The sequence below is a fragment of the Gopherus flavomarginatus genome, chromosome 2, assembly GCF_025201925.1.
Source record: "Gopherus flavomarginatus isolate rGopFla2 chromosome 2, rGopFla2.mat.asm, whole genome shotgun sequence".
Classification (NCBI taxonomy): Eukaryota; Metazoa; Chordata; order Testudines; family Testudinidae; genus Gopherus; species Gopherus flavomarginatus.
This window is the reverse complement of record NC_066618.1, coordinates 242,874,451-242,897,037: the sequence shown is the minus strand read 5'-3', so window position 1 is coordinate 242,897,037 and position 22,587 is coordinate 242,874,451. Positions and strand designations below refer to the sequence as shown.

Genomic DNA, 22,587 nt, shown 5'->3' with positions numbered 1-22,587 from the left:
AGGCTGTCAACCCCTGATCTACTGTATTGCAGAGAAACATTTTTTGTGTTGTTATAGAAGCAGTAATATATTTAGCAAAGTCAAGAACCAAGACAACTGTTCGCTCAGTAGCCCAACATCATGTAAGCAGTCTAGCAAGTTGGGACATGTCTGGGGACAGGGTCTTTTGACCAGATGTCAACTCCTTAATCAACTGACTCTAAGGTGCAGGAAAGGGGAGAAAAGTCTATTGTGATGGAAGCCAAGTTGGATCATACTTCTTCCCTCACACATTTGGGACAGAACTTGACTTGGTTCACTGTTAAAAGCAGGCAAGTACTGCAAGTACTTTTAAGTAAACATCCCTTTTGCAGTCTTGTACTTCTGAGGACAAAATTAGTTATTAGGAGCTCTAGATGCACTATTAAGACTACCTATATTTACTATTTTGAACACAAGTGGAACAGCTATTTAGCATCTTAACTGACTAGCATATGCATTCAAAGTTAAACATACATAGCAAAAATACTAAAGAAAATCTAAAAAATAATTATCTGCAATAAATCACTATGTACACAGCCCTCAAAACATGAAGCCAGGAATATCTGCAGACTTGCATATTTAAATATATGTGCACGTTATTTATACAGAGCAAATATAAACATTTATATAAAGGGAATTTGAAATATGGCACATTTGTACATGACTATTTCAATGAGAAAAATTTAGCATAGGTGTCAACAGTTACAAGAAAAAAGCAAGCTCTACAGCTAAAATATCGACTTTACTGAACAGTACTAAAAGTTTCTGAAGATTGAACAAGACAAGATTGACAATAACTACAAGACACACCTGCATCACAAGCCTTTGGAAAGTACTATAGATAGAGCAACTGCATGAGTATGCATTAGATTTATTAAACACTACATTATGCAGTTTGTACTGGCTGGCTTTTAATTTCCTGAACAAAACATTTAACATCATAGGCTTTAGGCATTTCACAGAGAAGAATTCTCTGCTCAGGAAGGAGATAACTAAAGAGAATTTTTCAGACAGTAGGTTATCTTACCTACTATATCAATATAAATATGTCTGTCAAAGATTTAGGCTCCAATTTCACAAAGACTTATATATATGCTTACACACTTAGTACTTATAGCACATAGTTAAACATGTGTGAAAATCTTTCCAAGGTAGGACCCTGTATAAAAATTCTGGAGAATACTCCAGAACTGGAGTTAAATGCTTTTGCTTCCCCCTTTTGGTTAGTCAAAGAGAAAGCTCATCCTCCTGTGACGGGCAAGCTATTCCTTTAGAAGAGGTAAGTTTAAGCTGAAAGTTTTGGAAAATCCATACATGGCAGACAAACAGCAGAATTACTACCAGACCGATATCCCTCAGATTTGGGTCTTAAAGATCTGTGCCACAGATACTAGAATCTGAAGACTAAAGTATTTTGCTATATTAGAGCATTTGTTCAAGAGTTTTCATTTTAGCAACAAGACCTAAAAAAGTTCCTAGTAGACACCAAATGTCTACTTATGTGGAAATAGCATAATCTTAATCACATATGTACTGGGGGGAAAAAAAGTCTCAAAAGAATCTGAAAGACTGTTCCAAGATGGATAATATGAAATAATATTTAACCAAAGATATACCACAAATAAGAAAGATTCCTATTTAGTGCAATTTGTTTTCTTGTTTATACAGTCCCTCTTTGCTTAGGCACTTGGGTGCCTCATTAAGTATTGGTCTTTATTGTAAAACAAATAACCAAGTAATAGGAATGATTCAGTCATCAGTTAAAGAGGGCTAAACAAACAGATCAGGTCACAATGCAAGACTTAAGTTTATCAAACCGAAGTTCTGGCCCATCGTCACTGGGACAGAAAAAGTCTGGTGGAGAATTTAAGAGTAAATTCCTGGAACTGAACAACAGGGCTGACTAAGTAAATCATAATCACTATAAGAGGGTGTAAGGAGATGAGACATTACATTGACACGCTGAAGTTTTATACACCTGTGGGCTGCAACAAGTGCAAGCTTTGTTTATGCAACAGCATATTTAGTGCCTTTTAATGATTTTCAATATCAGAAGCATTCTCATTATCTGAAAACTGAATTACATGTATTCAGAACACATTGATAATTGTATTCAGTAAAGATCACAATAGTTAGATACTGTAGTGACACATGATATATAAAACTCCCATAGAAAGTACTGTGCAAATCATGCACATCAGCAAAATGAAAGGTATCTTTTGGCTGTGGCATGCCACCAAAGCTTTAGGTGTTGTCAGTCTGTGACATGGTACAGCCTTAGCTGGCTCACAACAGAAGATATATGACATGCCTTTCACTCCCCGCATGCTGGAAAAATTAAACAGCCTTCTCATTTTGTATCAGTAGCTACCATTTGTTCAATTTACTTGCTGTTTGCAGCCAAAAAAATAAGTGTGTCCATTTCACTAATTTCAGAAGGATAATGCCAAAGTCGTATTTTTCAGTTATTCATAGACAGGTGCACTGAAACATCAGAGTGTTTGAGGGAGTGGGAAGAATTTTCTTTTTATAATATTGTGTCAATATTTTTAAGTCACATGACAAGGAATGTGTCTTACTGTAATCCACTCATAGGTTTTTGAGACTAAACACCCTCCAAGGACAGTCATAAGTCTACACAAATGGAGTACTAAGTTTTGCAGCTGTACCAACAATTTAGCTCCCATGAAAAAGTCTGACTTCACACATCTAGACAATAGTTAAAGTCAGCATTAACTTACACACACACACACCCCCCACAACTGGCTCCAGATCTGGCTGTTTCAGATGGTACCTTATGAGTTAGTTTAAAATACAAAAACAAAAAAAGATCCACCCTCTTTTGACCAAACCAGACATCTGTGTGACTTGGATAGGGAGGAGAACAGCTCTGCCAACACCAAAAACTGCCAAGCATCCCCTCACTTCACCTCCTCAAAAAAGCTAAAAACGTAGGACACAGGCTGATCTCTTGATCTAGAGAAGGAGTATATACAAGCAGGTCCTCCGTTAAACAAAGAGGGACAGCTCCTTAAAATTTTTAGTGAATCCAAGTGCAGTAGCTTTTGCCTTTAGGCTAATACAATTTAAAACAAGCATTCCAATACAAAAAGTTTGGCTGCTTCAAGGTTTGGAAGAAGTTTCCTTTTAAATGGAAAAATATCACCAAAAAGAGCTTAAGTCTAACTTGGTTTTCCCATAGCTGTTAGGAACTCAGCAAATATAAAATGTGTGCCTTCAAACAAGTTCTCTGAAACAATGCTGTAAATAAGTATCTTGATTTACATGCCTGAGGGAAGAACAGCTGGAGAATCTAGGATCCTCCCATATTTTAATGTACAGTGAGGTCATAACTGAGTTTCCAAGAAGTCTAAATTCTGTATTTAGACCACATCTTAAAAGCACAACAAGAACTCTCATTAAAGCTAGTGGACATCCTTGCTTTTGTAAGCATCAGTTGAACTTACTGCATTTTATCAGTGGACTGTACAGCGTTTTTGGCTCTTGAAAAGTTTTAAAGTATCTTGTGAACTCTGACAAGTTTCCTTTAAATGCATATTTTCAGAGTTAAGTCTCCAAACACAGTATCTGATGTGCACTGAAGTTTAAACACACTTTATAGACAAGTTCTACAATACTTGGGAAAAAGAGATTGCTCTGCTATTAAGTGTTTCGCAGTGTTGATTTGAAAAGTCTCCTTTAGGGTTATGAAACAGCATTTAACTTCTATGTTAAAAAGTTACAGTAAAGAGGCATGTGAAGTTTCTGTACACCATGTATTTCACAAGATTTTAATATTACACATGCAGGAATAATTCAGCAGATGCCTGGTAAAGTAGATTTCAGATTGCTTAATTCTTTGACTGTTTTGGAAGTAAATTTCATAACCTTATTTGAGGGACCAAAGGACAATTCTAATGCTGTGGACTTAGTCTGACAGGTAATGCAGGCCCAGTGTGTATCATACCCTGCTTTAACATTCTAGTTTTATATACATCCCCGTTGAAATGAATACCAAAAAAAGAAAGAACAAAATTCAATGAGAATTTAGCATTTAGTATTCTTCAGTTACTAAAACAACATCACACAAGAATCCATGTAGCTCTATTTTATTACTAATGGTTTACTCTGGAGAATGAGTTATAATTGATAAAGACTTTCTAGCTTGGTTTTCCTTTGAGGTTCTCTTCTCCTCCTTGCCAAGTCTTCAAAAGTTACAATTTGCCATACAGCCAATTTTAGCTACATCTCAGAAATAATATTATATTTTAAGAAATATTTAAGTATCTTTTGAGAAAATCGGTGAATAAATACTATACAGTATCAAGTGTTATCTTAAAGCTGCTAAAGTGCCAGTACAAGGCTACAAAAAGTATTAACTGAAAGCAGCAGACAAGATTATTCAGAAGTTGTTCCTACAGAAAATGTTATACTGAAAGTCATGTAAACACTGATTTTACAATGAAACGGCTGATACAAAAATTTATTCTTCCCTTGCTACTCTCCAACCCTATTGGGTAATAATCCAAAAGAGTGGTAGATTGTATGTATAAGTGTAAATACGTATACAAAACTAAGTGACAGAACACCCTTCCCAAAATAAACTGAACAAAAGTGAAGCATAAACAAATGTATAGTTACCCAGAAGTGTGCATGGCAGTTAACCATCATGGTCCTTTCAATAAGCTCATCAGGACACTCTAGGAGATGGTGCCCAGAGACCACACCAGCATTGTTAACCAGGACTGAGACCTCTCCAACCTCTTGGCGGACCCGCTCAGCTGTCAAGTAGACATTCTCTCTCTTGCTCACATCACAGGTATACGTATAAACCTGCAAGTTGCAGTGGGGCAGCACCTCTTCTTCACCATCTCCAGCTGCTAAGGAATCCAGAATAGAAAGGTTACATTCTCAATCAGACCTCAACATTCAGGTAAAAAGTCACACAAAGAAGAAAGAGTAAACACTCATCCATTACACTTTAAGAGTTCTATTTACTTTGGCATCATCACAGTAAACAAACCCTATATTTACTGTTCCTGCCTGAAAAAGGTAAATTTGAGGCTCTAGATTTACTTGCAGCTGTCTGAATCAAAGGTTACACTGATGAAAATGGTCTGTGCTCTTCCACTCATGAATCTCTCTTTCTAGCAAGAGATACGAGCACACAAACCCCACTCTTTCCTGGGTGGTCAAACATGAGTGATTGTGGGTGGGGGATGAAATCCTTGCTTACAGCTAGGTTTGTAGGACAATGCCAAATCCAACCTGGTTTAAGTCACAAACCATTCCCCTGGTCCATCAGGCAGTATGGTCAGGAAATAGTCACAAGAACTAAAGAATCCCAAAAATATCCCCTCTGGATGTTCAGCTCTAACTACCATTTTTCCTTTCCTGACAGGAGGACCACCACTGTGATAACGCAGGTGATTTTCTTGCAAGCACATCACTTAGCTACCCTTCCTGAAGCAGGTGAAAAATAGTTTTATGGGAAGTTAGGACACAGTTGCACAAAGATAATAGCATGGCAATACTAGAGCCCTGCAGAAGCCATCTCCAGAAATGCCCCCTGCCACAAAATACTGCCCACACATTATAAACTGGGTACTTTCTCCTCACTAAGGGTGCTGGAACAATTTTTATAATGTAGGTACTGAGAGCCACTGAACCAAACTGTAAACCCCTGTATATGATGGAAACCACTTCAAGCCAGGGGCTGTGGCAGCATGCCCAGCACCTCTAGTTCCAGCACCTCTGCTCCTCATCCCTTGCTGAGCACCATCAGGTCTCATGCCATCCTTCTGCCCCCCCAAAAGCCAGGCTAGCAGGTAAGGTAGGACCACTTCCTCATGGAAGACTAACCCAAGAGTAAGAGTCCGCTATCCCAGATCCACACTGTCCTGGATCTCAGGCACTGGGCTGTTATCGTAGTCCCTACAGTTACTGGAGGAGGGGGAAATAAGGAAGGGGGGGCGTGATGTATTAGATCTATGTTTAATGTTACGATCACAAAATACATCAGCATGTAGAGGCAGGAGCACAGTATGTCACTGCCTGAGGTGCGCAGCGCAGTTACCTTGGCGGGCAGCGGCAGCCGCCTCCTCGGAGATCTCACGGTAGATGTGGCGCACCATGCCTGCCGTCTCCTCATTGCTCTGGGTGTTGATGTCCCACAGCACCAGCGGCGCTCGGCGCCGGGCAAACTCCAAGGCGAAGAGGCGGCCCAAGCCGCTGCCTGCCCCGGTGATGAGGCAAACCTGCCCCGCCACACTCTTCTCCTTGGGCCTCACCAGCCACTTGGCCGCAGCCAGCACGAACGCCCAGAGCACTTTGAAAGTGACTACGAAGAACTCCAGCAGGATGTTCATGCTTGCAGCGCTGTCCCCCAAGGGCTCAGCTACAGTCCCTGCTGCCTACCGCGGGAAGGGGCGTCTCCGGTGCCCTGGTACGGGGCGCCTGCCTGCTGTGCTCCTAAGGGTCCCGCAGCCCCTCTCCAAAGAGCAAAGATCAAACCCCCGAGAAAAGCCGCGCGGAGCCCAATGAACTTAAGGGACACCCGCAACTGTGGCACAATCCGCTCAGCCTACAGAGCAAGGGGCCGTGCAAAGCTTCCCCTTGGCAGCCAGAGGAGGAAAGGAGGCGAGAAACAGCCTAGGGACCCACTATCCCCAACACTAAGCACTATCCAGGCTCCTAAGCTCCGCACTGCCTGCAGGCACCTGGGGCTGCTACTGCCTGGGAACCGCGACGCTTGCTGCCTCCTCTGGCTACCCGGGAGCCGCTGTGCCTGCAGCGCTGGCTACAGGGCTGAGCACAGGGAGACTTTAAACAGGAACAAGTTCCCTCTGCGCTACCAGATCTCCTTCCCCCAGGGCGGCAGCTCCTTGCCGAACGCCAGCCAGCAAGTTCAGCCGCCCAATCGAGCCGCCCTAAGTTTGCCGACAGCCGGGGTTAGCTCCCCTCTCGCTGCCGCTGGCACTGGCTGAGGAGCAGCGATCACTAGCGCAGGGTGAGTGGCCACCTCCACCGCTCAGCCGGGGAACGAGGCGCCGGGTTTCCCTTTCCTTCGCCCCTGCCTAGCTCCCTCCTCCGGCGCTCTGCACCCCGCCACTGGTTGGAAGGGAGCATCTCCACGCTCCGCACGCTATATACCCACGGCTGGGAAACCGGTCCCCTCCCCCACCCCGTTCCCAGCCCCTCCCCCAGCCCAGCCCACTCTGCATTCCCAGATCTTCCCCCAGCCCATTTCCGCCCCCACCCGCCGGCACAGCCCCACCCCTTCCTCACCGCCAGGCCCCACCAGGTCCCCTGCTGCCCCGCCAGCCCCTCTCCGTGCGCTCCACACCGGGCCCAGCCCCCACCGCACTCACGGTGAGTCGGTGGGATCCGCCCCCGCACGCCAGGCCCCGCCCCCGCGGGCCCAGACCCAGCAACAACTCCTTCTCCAGTGGTGCCATCACCGCCACCTCCCCGCGGCCAGCCCAGTGCCGCTCTCCGCCGCCGCCTGAGACACACACGGCGCCTCGCATAGCGATACGTGCCCAAGCCCCCGCCACTCACATCCCCCCCCCCGCCGCTCAGCGGAACTTTCGGTCCCACTTTCTGTCAGGCGACACCGGACGCATCGCTCCACGGCAGGGCCTCGCGGTTGGGTTAGAAACGCGAGTCCTGACTGTCCTCCAAATCGTCTAGCTAGAGGAGGGAACTGGAACGGACTACATGTCCCAGAATGCAAAGCGGCTCCCTTAGCATGCAGTGCCCAGGATGTAATGCGCCATCTTGAGTCCGGCGACTTTCAGGGACTGCATGTCCCAGCATGCAATACGGCTGCAGCCTTCCAACACGTCCTGGAGCCGTGGCCGGGTGGTACTTAGTATGCTGGGACATGTAGTCATCACCGGCCACATTGCTTCTCGGGCGAGCCCACTGTTGGAAGGGTGATGTGTAAGCAGACGTACGAACCAAGACGTAAGAAAAAAGTTCAGCATATGATTGTTAGTCAAATTCTAGCTATAGGACGATAGTTATTCTAATATAACAATTGAACATTTATTTGCTTGTGCATGTATTTTTAATGCTACTGTTATTTACTCTAGTTTTGATAAGATTCATGAGTGTAAGGTGCTGTACTAGTATACATTAGTATTTTCATTTGTTTGTACATCTATAATACTAACATAGCTGCTGTTCAAATGCCAATATATTATTATTAATTCAACATTTTACAATAAAATAGCTAACACCTAGCAAAACAAACAAAACAGATCAATTAAAATAATAGATCGTAATACTGTTGATTATTCTGGGACAAACTGCTTAACTTTTACTTCCACTGAATGATACCTCACCACACACACAGTTCTATTGTTTTCAATAGGACTAGGGAGACCAGACAGCAAGTGTGAAAAATCCGGACAGTGGGGGGGTAATAGGAACCTTTATAAGAAAAAGATCAAAATCAGGACTGGCCCTATAAAATTGGGACATCTAGTCACCCTAAACAGGACTGCTCTGCATGTGTGTAACTCTACTCCATAAGCAGTTCCACTGAAATCAATGAGAAAACTGGAGTAAAGTTTCATCCCTATGTAAGCATTTGCAGGAATGGAGCCCTAGAGCACAGTGAGTGGACATTGTAAAAATACTTAGATGAACAGACTGTTTTAGTCAAGTGGATGCAGTTCCATTGAAGTTCATCTGTTTATGGCAGTGATGCCTTAAATGACTTTTCAAATTGCACAATGAATCACCTGGCTGCAACAATGGAAATGGAACCTAAGAAACTGGGGGCCTAATGCTGCAAAGACTTAAAGTCACATTGAAGTCCGTGAGACAATTCACACAAATTAAGTTAAACTCGTGCATAATTGTTTGCGAGACTGGGTCTTTGCCCAATTTCCAGTCCCTTTTTCTCATCATTAGGTCTGAGACCCAAAATAAAATTAACAAGATTATCCATTTAACGCATGATTAAAACTAGTTAGGGCCACAAATAAACAAAACATTGTTCGATTATAATAATAATAAGCAAGTTTATTTCTGTATCAACTTTTTGAGATTTTTAACCTCTTTCATGGCCTAAACTCTGTTGATGTATGTGTTGTGTACAGAATACATTGTCAGTATTCGGCAAATAATAAAAATAAATAATAACCCTGCCTAATCCCATTAAAGTCAATACCAATACTTAGGCTCAGGATTTAGCCCCATAAAACATCTCTTGGAACTGAAGTGAATAAGTCACACTATGGAAATGAACTATTTAATATAATAACAATAGTGTTTACAATTTTTAATTACACCTCTGGGCCTGAACACTGTGGGGACTGTGGATTGCGCCCAGCTAGGCATGCTGAAGCTGTAGCTAAGCTGGAGGGGCTTTAGTAATGTTTTAAGAGGAAAGTGTTTATAGCCTCTTCCTCCTGGTCTGTAAAAACTTACTGTATGTTTCAATGAGCCATCTAACCTTCGCTTTGCGCCCCTACATTCCCATCCAGCTCTGAGCCCCTTCAATTTAGCTCAGGCACTCACGTAGTCACCTGTTCCTAAATTGTATTCGGGCACGGCATTAGACAGCAAAACGCAGGGCTTTTGTGCTGGCCCCTTCCCGGACCCGATTCTTTAAGCGTGTGATGCGCATGCGCGCGCTCTCTTTTCCGGTGGGGATCATGGCGGGCGTAGAGTAAGTGCAGCTTCTTCCCCGGGAAAATCCGTTTCCATCCGCGGCGTGGCGGCCTCTATCCCCCGCCGGCTCCCCGAGCCCGACCGCCGGGGCTCTGGCTCCCCGCTGCCGCTCGTATGGACCCACCTCAGGCCCTCCCCGGAGGCCCAGACCTGAATGTGGCCGGGGCGGCAGCGGGGTTGGTTCTCCTCGCCTGGCGCGCGCAGGAGTTGCTGGAGAGTCTCTTGGGTGCGGCGGCCTGCCCGCGTAGGACGGGTCTTCGGGAGCGGGGCTGGGGTTGCCGGGGGAGAGATGTCGCGGTTCAGGAACCATCATGATGGGATGGGCCAACAGCGTGTACAGTCTCCCCAGGCCGTGTCCCATAGGCAGGTGTCCCTGTAACAGCAGTCGCTCCTCTCCTTTCTTGCCGTGTTAATGTGCTGTATGAAGCATTATTTAGGGCTAGGTGCTGCCTTTATATGCGTGACAGTTGTGCCCATGAATCCGAGGGCACTATTTAGTGCTAAATGTATGATTCATTACAAACTGTGATGTTACTCTTCTAACACTACAAGTGACTTCCTAGAAGGTCTTTCAGACAAACTCCCACAAAACTTAACGAAGTTGAATTACAAGCCTTAGTGGTAATGACCTTAGACTTCCTTCATAATGAAGTATCATCAATTTTAACGAGTATTCAAGCTATAGCCAGGGATTGCTACAGCCACCATTGCAGCTGTCTGTCGGTAGTATTTGGACTGTCCCTGTACTGACTTGTATTCAGAGCTAGATGTAAGATCCATTTTTTGAGAGCGTTTGCCTCAATTTTAAGCCAGAGTGATAGTTTTTAAGTAGAATGAAAAAACAAAACTTATTAGACTCCCAAATGGTGTCTAAAAGGAAAGTGTTGGATGATGGTCTTTTAAATTGCTTGTTGCTTTTAATTTGTAAGTATTCAGATAAGTGGTTGCTTTATAAATACCTAGAAGTATCAATAAAGGGCAGTTACCTTGTGGTGAGATGTAGTTCTTTAAGTCTGTACAGCAATACAAGTTTCCTTATCTGTGGATGAAAGAGGCTATAAGTACATATTATAATACTATACAGGAGTTCAGGCCTGAGTAAGGCCCTAAACAATTGAATATACAGGAGGCAAAATGTAATTATAAACTGATTCAGGATGCTGCGGCCTGCACTTTTGTTTCCATGTTTGATTTATGTATATCAAAGCTGCTTATAATCATTCTTAGTTCAACTAAATTTGCAGATATACCTTTCATTATTTGTCATGTGAAGGTGATCTATAAATAGATCCTCAAGTCTTTTTTTTATAATTTAGAGGAAAGAAGGTGCCATCTGTTCCAGAAAGCCTTTTAAAAAAGCGAAAGGCTTATGCTGATATAAAGGCCAAGCGTCTGAAGAGGCTAGTGATTCAAAAGAAGGTAAATATTTGAATAAACTTACTTGTTTGAATTATTTAATTATACAGTAAAGGCAATCCTAATACAAAGAGATGGAAATAGAATTTATTAGATCTGATATATAGACAGCTGTTTTGTTAATCAAACATTTTGCAGAGTATTTTACCAATTTATTCACGGAATATTGATCAAGACAGAACACAGTCTGAATACTGTAAGTGACTCAACACACACTACCCTTCAGAAAGAAAAGTAATTTTTGGGAGAGTAATCTTAGAGGCAGTATTAGGATTTGAAGTTCAGAGTTTAATATTCATTGGTATATGGCAGGAAGATAGCCTCTTCAGTAAGAAATTGCGTATTGGCGCACTATGACATAGCTTTTAAAGGTCCAAAAAGTCACTAGCATTACTCTAAATACTAGGTAAGGGAAACAAACTGATCTGCTCTTAACTATGTCCAAAGTGTTACAATAAATAATTGTTATATGCACAGGAGATGCTACAGCACTTTAAAGCTAAAGTTGATTTTTTTCTGCTTTCATATATTAGGATAGTGTTATCTGTTATACACGTTTTGTAAAGCTTATTGATCTCTTGGAATGATACTATTGAGCTGTTGTAGGTTAATATGCTTATGAACATAGTGTACTTTTGGATGACATTTTATCCCTAATTTCAGCTTCGTAAAGCGCAAAGAAAACTCATCTATGCAAGAGCTCAGGCCTATCACAAGGAGTACAGGCAAATGTACAGACGTGAGATTCGTATGGCCCGAATGGCACGCAAAGCTGGCAATTACTATGTACCTGCTGAACCAAAACTGGCCTTTGTGATCAGGATCAGAGGGTAAGACATTTACCATTTTTGACTATGGTAAAATTCATGAGGAATAGATTCATTTTGTTAAGATGTGTGGGGGAAATTTAGCCTTCCCATATTTTTAGAGCAGCACTATAGAATGTTTAAAAGTTCATATCATTTGTAATAAAAGCCTTCCACTAGTAGGTCCAGGTAGGTGTGGATTGACAGTACTAGTAGAGGACTTGTTCGGTCAGTCTAGTTCCACCAGCATATTTGGAATGAAGCCCATGTTTTAGCATTTTCAGTAAAAGAGGCAAAGTAGCAACTGCATGGAGAGTGAATTATCCTCATTTACATTTCATCTTGGAGTGATGATAAAATAGCAGGTTTGTCTATCAATTCAAACTGTTCTCATGCTTGTTCTTCTATTATACATCTGCAACATTGCAAAAATTAGTATTTGTTACTTTTATAACATAAATTGGATAATACGAATAAGTCTGCAGACCGTTATTAATGAGGCACCATAGAAATCTCCCCACAGGTTTCCGAATAGCTTGTTTAAAGGTGTACTAGGAGAGAGAAATCAACTAGTGATCCAGGAAAATGACTGTTTAAAGAAGGGTGTACCTTCAACTCCTTGAAGTTGAACTATATTCCTGGTTGTTTTCTGGTGGGGGCACTGAATTGTGAATCGAGTATCACCTTCCTGCTTTGCTTTTGCTCAAGAGTCGGTCAGACTAAGCTCTTGTTAGCTTGTTGAAGAGAGACTCCAGATTAAAAGTAGTAGATCTGCTTTGAATGAAAGTTTCAGAGAATGAAAATAGAAATGGTAAAACATAATACAGTTCACTACAATGGTTACTTTGAATTATTGGTAAGCATATGGTTGATTACTGAATAAAGCCACATAGCCATGTAGATCAAATTATTTGAATATTACAGACAAATGTAAATCTAAGCATATCACTTCTGCACTTTGCAGTATCAATGGAGTTAGCCCAAAGGTCCGTAAGGTATTGCAGCTCCTTCGCCTGCGTCAGATTTTCAATGGCACATTTGTAAAACTCAACAAGGCTTCAATTAACATGCTGCGGATTGTTGAACCCTACATTGCCTGGGGGTAAGTAAAGTTTTCAATTTAACTTTATCAAGTGAATTTGAAAAGTAAAATACAGAATGTATTGCTCAACACTGAAATAAGTAGCAGAAAAAGAAAACACAGGACCTGGTCTGACTCTCATTCATGAATTCCCACTGGTGCAACATGAAATGTTTTGTATCCTTTGTGTTGCAGTGGATTGTTACCCTTGGAATGCTAAATTCCCTTTAAGCCGCATGGCCACACAACTACCTATTGAGTGTTGTGCTGGTGCTCAGGGCTGCGGCAGCGAGAGATACCTCTTCCCAAACCCCGGACCTGCCACAACAGCAGGACAGGCGCCCTGACCCAGCCCAACCGGACCTGCCACAGCTAGGGGACAAGTGCCCCATCCCAGCCCTGAATCTGCCACATCTGGGGGACAGGCGCCCCGGAGCTGCTGTGGCTGGGGGAGAGGCACTTTCCCACCCAGCCCAGGGGCTGATGGGGGGAGACAGAGATGGGGGGAATTCTCTCTCCTCAGGTAGCCCCACTGCACCCCCAAACCCCGCAGCCCCACCCCAGAGCCTGCACCCCTAGTCAGAGCCCTCACCACCACCCCCCACACCCACTGCACCTCAAGCCTTGGTCCCAGCTCTGAGCCCCCTCCCACACTCCAAACCCCTTGGCCCCACCCCGCCACATGAATTTTGATATATGGACCAATATGGAGGTGATGTGTCACACATCACCTCTATATTGGTGCACATAACAAAATACTTTCTGCACATGGGTGGGAAAAATTAGAGGAAACACTGTTGGTATGTGTGTTGTCCTCATACTAAGCTCGAATAATTTAATATAGAACTTCATTTTTTGGCATTATTGAATGAGAATCCCAATCACTTCTACATTTCAGTTACCCCAATCTGAAATCTGTGCATGAACTGATCTACAAGCGTGGTTACGGCAAGATCAACAGGCAGCGCATTGCTTTGACTGACAATTCTCTGATTCAGCGGTGTCTTGGTAAATACAACTTAATTTTTTAGCAATGATTTTGGTTTAAGATTATCTGATTTAGCTAAAAATATGAGTTTAAAAATTCTGAACACTACCTCTATCACTAAAAATAGATTTCAGTATGACAATAAATCACTATCTTGGCAACTTGATGCAAAGCAGGAATGAAAGGATTAGCTTTTCCTATTGGAAATCAGAACTTTCAGAAATGTAAGATAAATTAAAGTTGAACTAACTTTTATAATTTGACTAGGGTATTCAACTATAAACGTTGTCTCAGCTTGATTTGCATTGATTTCTAATGGAAAAACGGATAAGTCAAGCAGGAGCCTTTTAAGAATGAAAATATCAGCGAGACATTGAGTGGAAATACTGAAACAATGTCAAGTATTTCTAAACTGTTTTGAAATCATTTGCTAACTAAATATGCAGTAATCAATATCTTGTATCTAGTCAGATTAAGATTTTGGGATATTTAACGTTGTGGTGCAGGAAGTTAATTTCCACATTCCATGTTACTGAATGTTGGTGAAACCTCATCCTCCCCATTCATCTGGAATTAATGGCAAAATAGTTTTTCTATTCACAATTCAAATTGTTCTTGTTTGCTTTTCATTTATTTACCTGGGTCACTAAAAATAGCAGTATATGTTCTACTTTTATAATTTGCTGAGGTCTGAAAATCCATTATTCTTTACATTACAATTCTAAGAATTGGGTTTTCACAACACGAAACGCTCAATTGCTGCGTTGTATTACCAGATGCTCTTGGAAAATGTGAACTCTTGATGTTCAAAGACTGCATTAAATATAGAAATGCCATTGTTTCATTGTTCACTAAATCCTTGCAACAGTTTATGTGAGATTTAAAACAAGATGAATTTGTTAGGTGCAAGTGTGTAATCAGTGTTGATTTAACTTAATTTTTCTTAAAAGACTACTATGAAACAATGTTTACCAAAATTTCATTAGATTATCATGGTTTTCTTTTCCCTGTCATTGCTGGTTAGTATTATTATAGAAACAAACTTTCTATAGTGTTTTGCTGTCTTTTTCCATATGTAAAGGGAGAAGCAAACCATTTGTTTCTAATTAGCAATAGTAACAGCCTTGAGGGGAAAAATAGTACACAACTTGTTTTGAAACATTAAAGCAGAGCATGCAGATTTGTGGACTTAGACTTGATCTCAAGCAAACAACTTGATATAGCATTGGTTACCAGTGAACATAACACTTGAGACAAATTTTTAATTGTGGATAGTGTTTTGTAGGTAATCATGTCACTGGCCTTGGGTTTTAGTCTGATAGTCCTGTATAATTACTGTTTCCTGGATTTCAGAGAAATATGGCATCATCTGCATGGAAGATGTGATCCATGAGATCTATACTGTTGGCAAGAACTTCAAAGTAGTGAACAACTTTCTATGGCCCTTCAAGTTATCTTCTCCTCGAGGTGGAATGAAAAAGAAAACTATCCACTTTGTGGAAGGTGGAGATGCTGGCAACAGGGAAGATCAGATTAACAGGCTCATAAGGAGAATGAACTAATGGTAAGATGCTTAATGTCACAGGGAAAATGTACTTTAAAAATAAGCTAATGTTTAAATATTGGACAAACTAGTTCAATAAGGCTTCACACTCTAATAGTTTGATCCAAACAAATAATATACATCAATTATATACCCCCCTTAAAATCAAGCAACTTTTCCTTCCATATCCACTGGACCACGTCCTTTACTGCATAATTAATGTAAAATTAAGGAGGTGCTAATTTTAATGTTAAAATCGTCTCAAGGGTTATAAAAAACACATGTACAGAAATTGTGTGGAGCTTGATCGTAGTTGCTATATATTTTTCCCCAGCAGTTTACTACTAACTTCCTAAACAAATAATTTACATATTTTTAACCATGTCTGGGATTTGTAATGGAAACGACTGCCCTTACTGGCATTGAAGGATCAAAAGTAAGTCATTCCCAGAAAGCTGCTTGCTTTTGCTGTTAGCCATCAATTAACTTCATCTGGCCACAAGGGCTCGTTCTTGTAACCACTAATCTAGGTACAAGTGGTCTCTTTGAATTTGGCTCTTGGCCTTGCAAAGCCAGATGTGCTTATAGAAATGGCAGGGGAAGGTATGGACTATAAAAGCACTTCTAAACTTTTAATTGTGTGTATATATTAACAGGACATCTCTGTTCCCTATATTGGCCAAAGTAATAGACTATTTCAGAAAAACATGCAAAAGGAAACCATAAAGCAAAAAGTTAGTATGGATTATTGACATGGTCAAACTGCTTGAGGACTACCCAATTCCTAGTCTAGAGGCTGATAAGAAAAAGGTCAGCCCACCAGTGTGCTCCATGGACAATGCTACGATGCATTTTATTAACCCACATATGTTGGGCTTTCTGATGGTGCTATTCATGGACCATGCTTGGCACTAGAGCTTGTGAGGAACTTTGACAATGTTTTTGTTGGAACATGCCACTTTGGCAAAAACTGAACTGTTTAGTGGGAAAGGATCTGTTTTGACAAGTTTTCAGCTCAGATTTTTAACAATTTCAAAATTGTCAAAACATTTCATTATGACATCTGAATTGAAAAATTCTGGGATTCTGGTTCAAAATGACTGTTTCGAAATTTAAAAAAAAAATTCAAAATTACTGAAACTTTCAGTTGACCTAAATTGGAATCATCTTGGATCTGGGGTTTGTGAAAATTTGAGATTGACTTTGTCCCCATTTGGAACAGGAAATTTTTCAGAATAATTTTTGTGGGATGGGAAAACAGTTTCCACTTGGCTGTCCTTGGGACCTCTGTCATATCAGCCTTTAGCAACAGTCTGATGCTCGGGAGAATTCTGACCACTACACATGCACAGAACTCATGTCCTCCACAGATTTTTGTTCCTCTGCAGAATATAGGGGGCACTGCGGTTACACCTTTTGCCCGTTAGGGACTGCTGAGGCACCAGAAGAGAGGGCAGCAGCCAATGGAGAGGGAGGGGGAGAAGCTGAGTTCCTCACAGTGGGGCCAGATGAGGAGGCATGGGATGGACAAAATAGGGGCCCCTGTGGTAGGTAGTGTCACAGACAGGGGTTCAGAAAGGCTAATGGAGGGGACAGACTGGAGTGTGAGCTCAGGAGCTAGTGGGATAACAGCATTGAACCAGGGCCACATGGGGAAGGAGGGTTGCAAGGCCCCATGGGGCAGATGTGCCTGACTAAATGGGAGAGGCTAGAGGTCAGCCAGGGTCTGCATGGGGGAAGCTCCCTAATTCTCCCATCCACACCCAATAGCCCACCAGGTTCACTCCCAGGCTCCTTCCCAGCAATTGCTTCCCTGTCCCTCGCCTCCTTGGTTACCTCTGACTCCCTCCCGAAGTTTTTGTGCTGCTTGTGAGGGGTGCTGGAAATACATTTCTGTATTGTAATTAGATTCCTTACTAGGCATATTACTTGTGAAAAACATTTCCTGAATCTTTTTTTGTCTGTATTGTTACAGACCTACTTGCTGACAAGTATTTTGAAATAAATTACTAAAATAATTGAAACTGGCATGATTATATTGTTTTGACAAATAAAATATGCAGAATTTTAAAATACTATGGGCAGAAAAGATTGCATAATTCAGTCTGCCCTTCCTGCTGTGAGCATAAGAAGGGTTCTGCTACTTCAACCGTGCCCCCTCCCCTTTCATTTTCAGAGTTCTCTATCCTCTGGCATGTTTTTCAGTTCTAGTACCTTCTGTTGCTGTTTGTAGCTGTCCTAAGCAGCAGTGGACTGAAACTGACTTGATTCTTGTCAGCTAACTGTTGCCCACAGGGTTCTGAATAGCAGTTAGTCTCATCAGTTTTCTTCTGTTGTGTGACCAAAGTCTGAATGGTAGCTGCAGAGATGCACTGGAGCTGTTTTGTGCTGCATCGACAGAGCAGAATAGACTGGATACAAAGACTTATTGGACCATTTTAGCAATATGGTGTCACAAAGTACTGCTTTAAAGAACAAAGGAAATATGTACTCCCATGCCTTTAGAGAAATTATGCATTAGTAAGGCTACGATTTAGTCATAGGGACCAAATTCATGGTTCATTTTGGTCAATTTCATGGTCTTAGGATTTTTAAAATAGTAAGTTTCATGATTTCAGCTATTTAAATCTGAAATTTTGCAGTGTTATAATTGTAAGAGTCCTGACCCAAAAAGGAGTTGTGGGGGAGGTCACAAGGTTATTGTAGGGTGAGAGAGGCGTTGCTGTATTGTTAATTCTGAACCGCCGCTGCTGCCTTCAAAGCTGGGCAGCTGGAGAATGGTGGCTGCTGGCCAGGAGCCCAGTTCTGAAAGCAGAGCCACTGCCAGCTGCAGTGAAGAAGTAAGGATGGCATGATATGGTATTAACACCCTTACTTCTGTGCTGCTACTGGTGGGTTGCTGCCTTCAGAGCTGGGTGCCTGACAACTAGCCACCGTTCTCTGGCCTCCTAGCAATGAAGGCAGCGCAGAAGTAAGGGTGGCAATACCGCAACCTCCCTAAAATAACTTTGTGACCTACCCCACAACTTCCTTTTGGAAGGACCCCGAATTTGAGAAATACTGGTCTCCTCCCATGAAAGCTGTATAGTACAGGGTAAAAGCACACAACATACCAAATTTCATGGAGGGAGACCAGATTTCATGGTCTGATGTGTTTTTCATGGCTGTGAATTTGATAGGGCCCTAGTTGTCAGCATTTTTAGTAAAAGTGATGGACAGGTCATGGGCAATAAACAAAAATCCACCACCTATGACCTGTCCGTGACTTATACTGTAAATATCCCTGACTAAATCTGGGGGGGGAGGGGGGTGAAAAATCACAGAATTCTTGACTTCCGTGACAGACACGAAGCCATATTTGTCTTTTTTAAAAACCCAGACACCTAAATTAGATTAAACAAGTGTTTGACATCACTGAATTTACTATACTACACTACAAAATAGCAAGCCTTCAGATTACTTGCTCATTAGAGATTATGAACACCTGAATGCTTTTCTGTGCCTTCGGAGGAGAGGCCTTAATTTTAAAAGGTGAACTTTTATGGCTGTGAAGATGCCTTCCCAATGTCAACAATTCAAATAAAGTAATTGAAATAATGTTTCAATTGACCCAAACTGATTTTTGGTTTGTTTTGCTCTTTCCAGTAGTCGCTTGGGGTTGACTGGAGATGGGGACTGTTTTTTCCTCCTTTTTGGTGAATGGGCTGCCTTCTCTGAAACTACCTTCTCATAGCAGTACAGGGGGGTTGTGATGAACTCTGAAATTGACCTTACCACTTGCTGGTTATCTATGTGCTTTAAAAGCTTGTTCTGTAGTTGGCTAGTCACATGGTGCTGGTTTCTTGCTCCACCTGCTAAATTGCAAGTAGGCAATTTAAAATGTTAAATATTTCCTAAGTAAGCAGTATTCCCAGGAATAGATGATTGGCTGGTGAGGAGAGGGGAAGTAGACCGTTCTTTGAAATCTTTGAGAACTCTTCTGAATAAGACTTGGAAGTTGGGATAAAATCATTGTATTGCTATTATGCTAGTCTAGGGATCACAAATTTTGTAGAAGTTTGTTTGTTAGATGTCTGCAAACTGGATGGCAGTTCCCTCTTGTCTACATAAATTGCTGTTTTTTTCAATTGTATCCCAACAGCTTTAAGACACATTGTTCTATAGCCTATAGCAGTATGCAGTCTGCACTCCTTCCATCAATGAACTTTGCTTTGAAGTTTACCCAGCATGATGGAACATCATTGTGGCCTAAGCTTCCCGGAGCTTTGTGTGGGAAGGAAGTTTAAGCCCTACTTTTCCCTTTCTTCCCCTGACTGTGGTTAAGGAAGCTCACACATCCAGATGGCTCAAGTTCAGTGAAATGGTGCTTGTCATGATTTTGATTGGTGGTCCCCACCTCAAGATCATTCCTTGTCACTCGCTGGGTTTGCCATTCTATACTATACTATTCTATACTAGTTCTACAGGTCAGTACAAACTGCTGTGTCACTTCCATTTCCTTTTAATCACACTTCCTTGTTCTTATGCCCTTGCCATGTTATATCTGGGCTGCAGGTATCAGCGAAGCTATAGACCCCTTCCATTGGTCTATAGCTCTTGTAAACACTTTCTCCCCTTTGTTTCCATTCCCCTGCATTTTCTTTCCTGCAGAAAATCCCAGTTACTTGACTACTATCTACTGAAGTTGTTTACAAATTCTCTTTAAATATATGAAGAATGAGTGACTCTTTGGAAAGACTGTTCAATTTTCTCATTCATTACAAAACTTTGTGAGGGGGCAGAGAATTAATTGTCTGCTAGTAATGTAGTGAAAACTAGGCCCCAGCTTAATAAGGAATAGCGTTCATTTGAGCTAATGCCCATGTAAGCAAATGTCTTCTAAAGGGTTGTATGCCTGAAGGTGAATGTTCATTTCAATTCTACATACCTGTGACGGTATGATTATTCCCCTCTGCCCCTTTGCCTACATTAGGGAGATTTACTAAATATTTCCTACTGTTGTTAGCATTGTCTCACCTTGAGCAGTGTTTGTGTTGGGAAGACCCAGTGCAGCTGAGTGTTTAACACAAAGCTGAAATTACTGCCTTTAAGCCTTTGCTTAAAATTCCCTTGTTTAGATGCAAGACTGATAATTTTAACATAGGTGGAGCTGGATTGAAGTGCATTTTTATGCAAGTTTAGCATCAACATTAACAGCAGGAACTGTGACTTGATTGTGTTCTGTCTTAAATACTAGCTTTCCTCTTCATTCAAGGTAGACTTGCTTCTTTCCTCACATTGATGTTCTTATATTAGGAGACATAACATGTTCTAAAGCTGCAGCTAGAAGACAGTGCTTTATTGCAAATAAGAAACTTGGGTATTGAGGTTGGAGCTATTTGACTTGCATAGGATTCTAGTAAAGTCAAATTGAATAATTAGCACCTATGGGTCTTTTCAGTGTGGTTGAAAGTTTTATTTTTATATATATATATATATATAGATAGATAGATAGATAGTAACAGCAGCTGTGATTAACTGATAATTCTACATGATGGTAATATAGAAATTAAGAAAGTTAAATATTGTTAATGTTAATTTGTCTTCTCTTTCAGGTGCCCAGCAGTGGACTTTCCTACTGTGGTCTGTTAATAAAAAAAATTTCTGTGCATAAGTCTCAAGTTATTTTGCCTGGGGATTTTTCTATAGTATTCCCGCATAGTTACATTGTCTAGAAGTGGGTTTTAATAGAGTACTCTCAAAGCTTCATAATTAAGATTCAGTAGTAGAAAATTATAATGCTACTTCCTTTTTATTTTACTTCACACTTATTCTTCCTCTCCTTAAACATGAAGTTACCTCCAGGCTAACCCTCTTCTGAATTTCAACTGTAGCAGAGAAGAGGTATAAAGTGGCTTTATTTTTTTGGAGGGGGGGCGGGATGATGGGTAAGAGTCTTGTTTCTATTCACCAATTAAGGCCCTAGGAGGGCTGCAGAATCAAAGCTTAATTTACTACAACATACATCTGGCAAACCAGTAATTTTCTACTACCCTTTTCCCAAATTCCTTTCTGTACTTCCCCCATGCCAGTTAGGCAAGACTCTACAGACTTGCTAAGGGGCACAGAAGAGGCCAGGCTCAGGCTCCTTACATCTGCAACAACAAAAAATTAAGGTTCTCAGCACCCCACCACCCTTTAACAAGTTTAGACTAAGACACATGAAAGTTTTCAGTATATTGAGAAACTAATTTTCTATTAAAACATGTTTGTCAACCAGCTCTGCTACTGACAGTCAGTTACACGTGAGTGCTGAAATAAAGGGGCACAAATGGGTTAGTTGTCAGTATACTTTTCAAACTTGCTGTGGCCTAAAGATAGGATGTACTGTGACCAACATCCAAAATGAAGGACAAATTATTCATCCAGGAAACTTCAGAGTGCAGGATTCATTCCTTTTGTGTAAATACCTCTTTACATAACCTCAGTTTCATGATTCTTGTGGTGCAAGTATTTTTCAACAATAAGCTACCAGATTTGTATTCCTGTCTCTGCTGCTGACCCATGAGTGTGGCAAGAAACCATTCAGAGTCATTTTACTCATCTGTGTAATGGGTTAAGTATCTACAGTTGTGAAAGTCTCAGCTAATGAATAGCACAAATGTATGGAAGTGCATATTTATAACGCAATGGAATTGTAATATCAAATAGCTACATAATTTGTCTAAGAAAATTACTGTTCTTCCATGGCTAGAGACATGAACAGCCCCACAGACAAGAGATTTCCAGTGTTTCAGTGGCTGCCTTCAAAAATGGCATGATAGATGTGTTATGGAAGCCCCTCATGGTTCCATTGTTATGGTCTTATTTAATTTTGCACTTAGAACACACATTCAGCCATGTTACATGTGAAGCATACAGAGTATTCTTTCCATAATTACAGTGCTTCTGCTATACATGAGTTTTCTGCACATTTACAATTAATTCAATCTCTTAACAAACTTTTGTTAAAATGGATCCTTTAAAAAGGTTGCACTCAGTGTCAAACATTTGCTTTCTCTCCAGTGAT

At 41.3% G+C, this 22,587-nt stretch overlaps 2 protein-coding genes across 3 annotated transcripts in view; one reads left to right on the top strand and one right to left on the bottom strand.

Moving 5' to 3' along the window:
* The window catches only part of RDH10 (retinol dehydrogenase 10), a 65,969-nt gene extending 59,073 nt beyond the window's left edge, over nt 1-6,896 (bottom strand). For both annotated transcript variants that reach the window (XR_007772656.1, XM_050941170.1), the window contains exons 1-2: nt 6,098-6,896; nt 4,663-4,901 (exon numbers count right to left, since the gene is read on the bottom strand). Coding sequence is in view for 1 of the 2 variants with exons in the window: in XM_050941170.1 (XP_050797127.1) it covers nt 4,663-4,901; nt 6,098-6,389 (531 nt within the window). In the remaining variant the exon portion in view is untranslated. The remainder of the gene's footprint in view (nt 1-4,662; nt 4,902-6,097) is intronic.
* A 2,719-nt stretch (nt 6,897-9,615) lies between these two features.
* Nucleotides 9,616-21,192, top strand: RPL7 (ribosomal protein L7). The gene is made up of 7 exons (XM_050941306.1): nt 9,616-9,703; nt 11,022-11,124; nt 11,785-11,951; nt 12,892-13,029; nt 13,907-14,016; nt 15,350-15,560; nt 21,134-21,192. The coding sequence occupies exons 1-6, from the start codon at nt 9,654-9,656 to the stop codon at nt 15,556-15,558; spliced, it is 777 nt and encodes a 258-aa protein (XP_050797263.1). The 5' UTR covers nt 9,616-9,653; the 3' UTR covers nt 15,559-15,560; nt 21,134-21,192.
* The last annotated feature ends 1,395 nt before the right edge of the window (nt 21,193-22,587 follow it).

Coding starts and splice junctions, on each gene's coding strand:
- RPL7 (XM_050941306.1), top strand. CDS start 9,654: ATGCGCATGCGCGCGCTCTCTTTTCCGGTGGGGATCATGGCGGGCGTA. Junction 13,030..13,906: donor GAACCCTACATTGCCTGGGG/GTAAGTAAAGTT, acceptor TCTACATTTCAG/TTACCCCAATCTGAAATCTG. Junction 14,017..15,349: donor TCTGATTCAGCGGTGTCTTG/GTAAATACAACT, acceptor CCTGGATTTCAG/AGAAATATGGCATCATCTGC.